Source organism: Terrapene carolina, unplaced genomic scaffold (genome assembly GCF_002925995.2).
Source record: "Terrapene carolina triunguis isolate 2854851 unplaced genomic scaffold, T_m_triunguis-2.0 Scaffold25418, whole genome shotgun sequence".
In the NCBI taxonomy this organism is placed as follows: Eukaryota; Metazoa; Chordata; order Testudines; family Emydidae; genus Terrapene; species Terrapene triunguis.
This window is the reverse complement of record NW_020689769.1, coordinates 1-2927: the sequence shown is the minus strand read 5'-3', so window position 1 is coordinate 2927 and position 2927 is coordinate 1. Positions and strand designations below refer to the sequence as shown.

At 69.9% G+C, this 2927-nt stretch overlaps 1 protein-coding gene across 1 annotated transcript; it reads right to left on the bottom strand.

Moving 5' to 3' along the window:
* Nucleotides 1–148: 148 nt before the first annotated feature.
* LOC113408852 (kinesin light chain 1-like) lies at nucleotides 149–1527 on the bottom strand (the record flags this gene model as incomplete). Its single annotated transcript, XM_026662280.1, has 2 exons — nucleotides 149–376; nucleotides 1248–1527. Coding segments are annotated over 2 exons (508 nt in total), but the record flags the coding sequence as incomplete, so codon positions are not given.
* Between the last annotated feature and the right edge of the window lie 1400 nt (nucleotides 1528–2927).

The following is a 2927-nucleotide window of genomic DNA, read 5'->3' as shown; positions in this document are numbered from 1 at the left end:
GCCCCACCTGCTCCTCTCCCTCCCCTCTCACCAGCCAGGGGGGTCCGGGCCTCACCTGCTCCTCTCCCTCCCCTCTCACCAGCCGGGGGGTCCGGGCTGCACCCGCTCCTTTCCCTCCCCCACCCCACCAGGGGGGTCTGGGCCGCACCTGCTCCTCCTTGGTGTCATACTGCTTCAGCTGGTTCATGAACTCCAGGTGTTTCTTCTCCTCCTCCAGCTGCGCCACCATCTCCTCGCTCTGCTGCAGCCGCAGCTGGGTCCCCGCCAGCTCCTCCCGCAGCCAGAGGTTCTCCTGGCAGAGCCTCTTTACCTGCGCCCGCAGCTTCTGCTTCTCGGCCTCCAGCGCCCCGATGTGGGACGACAGCGCGATCATCATCTGGGCAGGGCACGGCACAGCTCAGCAGGGAAACCCCCTGCCTGCCGCGCTGGCCACCGCACAGCACAGCCCCACCCCCCAGGAGAGGCTGGGAGCTCCCCACAGCCAACCTCCTGCCCCACAGCCCAGAGCGCCCACTGCTGGGCGAGAATGGGATGGCTGGGAGATCCCCACACAGCCAGCGCCTCTGCCTCGCTCCCCACAGCGCCCCCTGCTGGGAGAAGCCGGGACTGGGATAGCCGGGAGCTCCCCCCCGCAACCAGCGCCTCTGCCTCGCTCCCCACAGTGCCCCCTGCTGGGAGAGAATGGGATGGCTGGGAGCTCCCCCCACAGCCAGCGCCTCTGCCTCACTCCCCACAGTGCCCCCTGCTGGGAGAGAATGGGATGGCTGGGAGCTCCCCCCACAGCCAGCGCCTCTGCCTCACTCCCCACAGTGCCCCCTGCTGGGAGAGAATGGGATGGCTGGGAGCTCCCCCCACAGCCAGCACCTCTGCCTTGCTCCCCACAGCGCCCCCTGCTGGGAGAAGCCGGGACTGGGATAGCCGGGAGCTCCCCCCACAGCCAGCACCTCTGCCTCACTCCCCACAGCGCCCCCTGCTGGGAGAGGCCAGGGCTGGCATTGCTGGGAGCTCCCCATACAGCCACCGCCCTGCTCCACCCCCCACAGCACCCTCTGCTGGGAGAAGCTGGAACTGGAGTAGCTAGGTGCTCCCCCCACAGCTAGTACCACTACCCTGCCCCCCCAACACCCCCTGCTGGGAAAGGTGGGGCTGGAGCAGCCCCCCAGAGCCAGTGCTCCTGTTGCCAGATGCCCTTCCCTTGTTGGCAGCCCCTCTGCCGCACTGGGGCGCTGGCACAGCACAGCCGGTACCTTTGCCTCGCCAAGCCCCAGCTCAATCCCCTCCAGGGACTTGCGGACGAGGTCGTACTTCTCCTCCAGGAGCTGCAGGGCCTGGCCCCCCGGCGGCTCCTCCTGCCCATGGCCCTGGATCAGGGCCTCCTGCAGCCGCTGTGAGATGCCCCTGTTCTCGCTCCGCAGCGCCTCCAGCCCCTTCACCACCTGGCGCGTGCCAGCGATGATGTCATCTGCCGTCATCCTCCCCGGCTGGCTCTCGCCGACCTCCACCATCAGGGACATGGCACAGCTCAGCCTGCAGGGAGAGGGCACCCTGAGCGCTGGCATCCTCCGCCCCCAGCCCAGGTGGCTCCTGAGCCCATCTCCCTGGAGCCGGGCAGGGCGGCACCACGCACCCCTCAGCCCTGGAGCTGGCAGCCCTGCTGGTGATGCTGCGGGTGGGCAACCTGCCCAAAGGGGGACATCCATGGCCGGGACAGGGAGTGAGCCCTTGTCCTTCCAAGTGTGGACCTGGGGCTGACCTGGCTGTGCAGGGACAGGCACTTCCAAGGTGACCCATGTCTCCAGGGAGGCTACCCGGGGGGGCTGACATAGGGGGCTGACGCAGTGGCACTGGGGGCAGCACGGAAGGCCGGACAGGGGAGCACGAGGGAGGAGTCCGAGCTGCAAAGGAGCAGACATGTTCCCGACTCTCAGTCTTGGCTGGTGGCCGTAGGGACCACGACTCGCCACCGCCGATGCCCAAAGGCTTGGGGTGACTTGGGGCGAGCCCAAGCAGGGCTGGGCCCAGAGCTGCAAAGGGGTGAAAGGGCCCCAGCTTGCTCACCGCTTGGGGAGGGAGGGGTGCACGTTAGGTGCCGCGTTCCTCCCCGCCCCAAGAACCAGTCCCGCCAGCCTGCACTAACCGGCCCGGCCGGCAGCACGGCGGGCGTGGCGCAGTCACCAAACAACACGCCCGGGCAGGGCACAGGTGTGAGCAGCACACCCCACCTGTGCACAAGCACAAGATGCACCCCACACGCCAGCCACTGGGCACACAAACACGGCACACACATGCCCAGCCACAGCCTGGCACGTGCCCGTGTCACCCCCGGCACAGGTGAGTGCCAAGGTGACACGCACTGCGTCCCCCTGCATGTATAGAAGTACAACACGCACCACGTGCCCCAGCCACGGGGCACACACACACACACAGAGTCCATGCACACTCAGGGTGCTTGCACAGATGCACGGGGTCCGTGCACGCACACGGTCACACACAGGGGAGGTTGCTGCGCACACTCACGCACCAGTCACAGCAGGGCACAGACACACGTTGCCTGCGTGCCCGCCCCGCACGGCTGCACGCTGGAAGCACGGACACGCGTGGCGCCCACGGCCCCCTCCCCGTCCTGCGCTCGGCCAGCCGCGGGGACTCCGACCGGCGCCGCCGGGTCCCGGGGCCGCCTCTGCACCGCGCCCCGCCCCGGCCGGGCCCCACCCGCCAGGCGCGTCCCCGGAGCCCAGCGCCGCCGAGCCCCCAGCCCCGCCGGGACCCACCTGCCAGCCGGGCCGGAGCATCCGCCGCCTGCGCCGCGCCCGGAGCCGCTGCCCTGCCCCGGCTCATCGCTCACCTGCCGCTGCCATGGGCGGCACCCACAATGCACCGGGCTCCACCCCCTCCCTGGGCCATCTGGGCGGGGCGGCCCCCCCCCC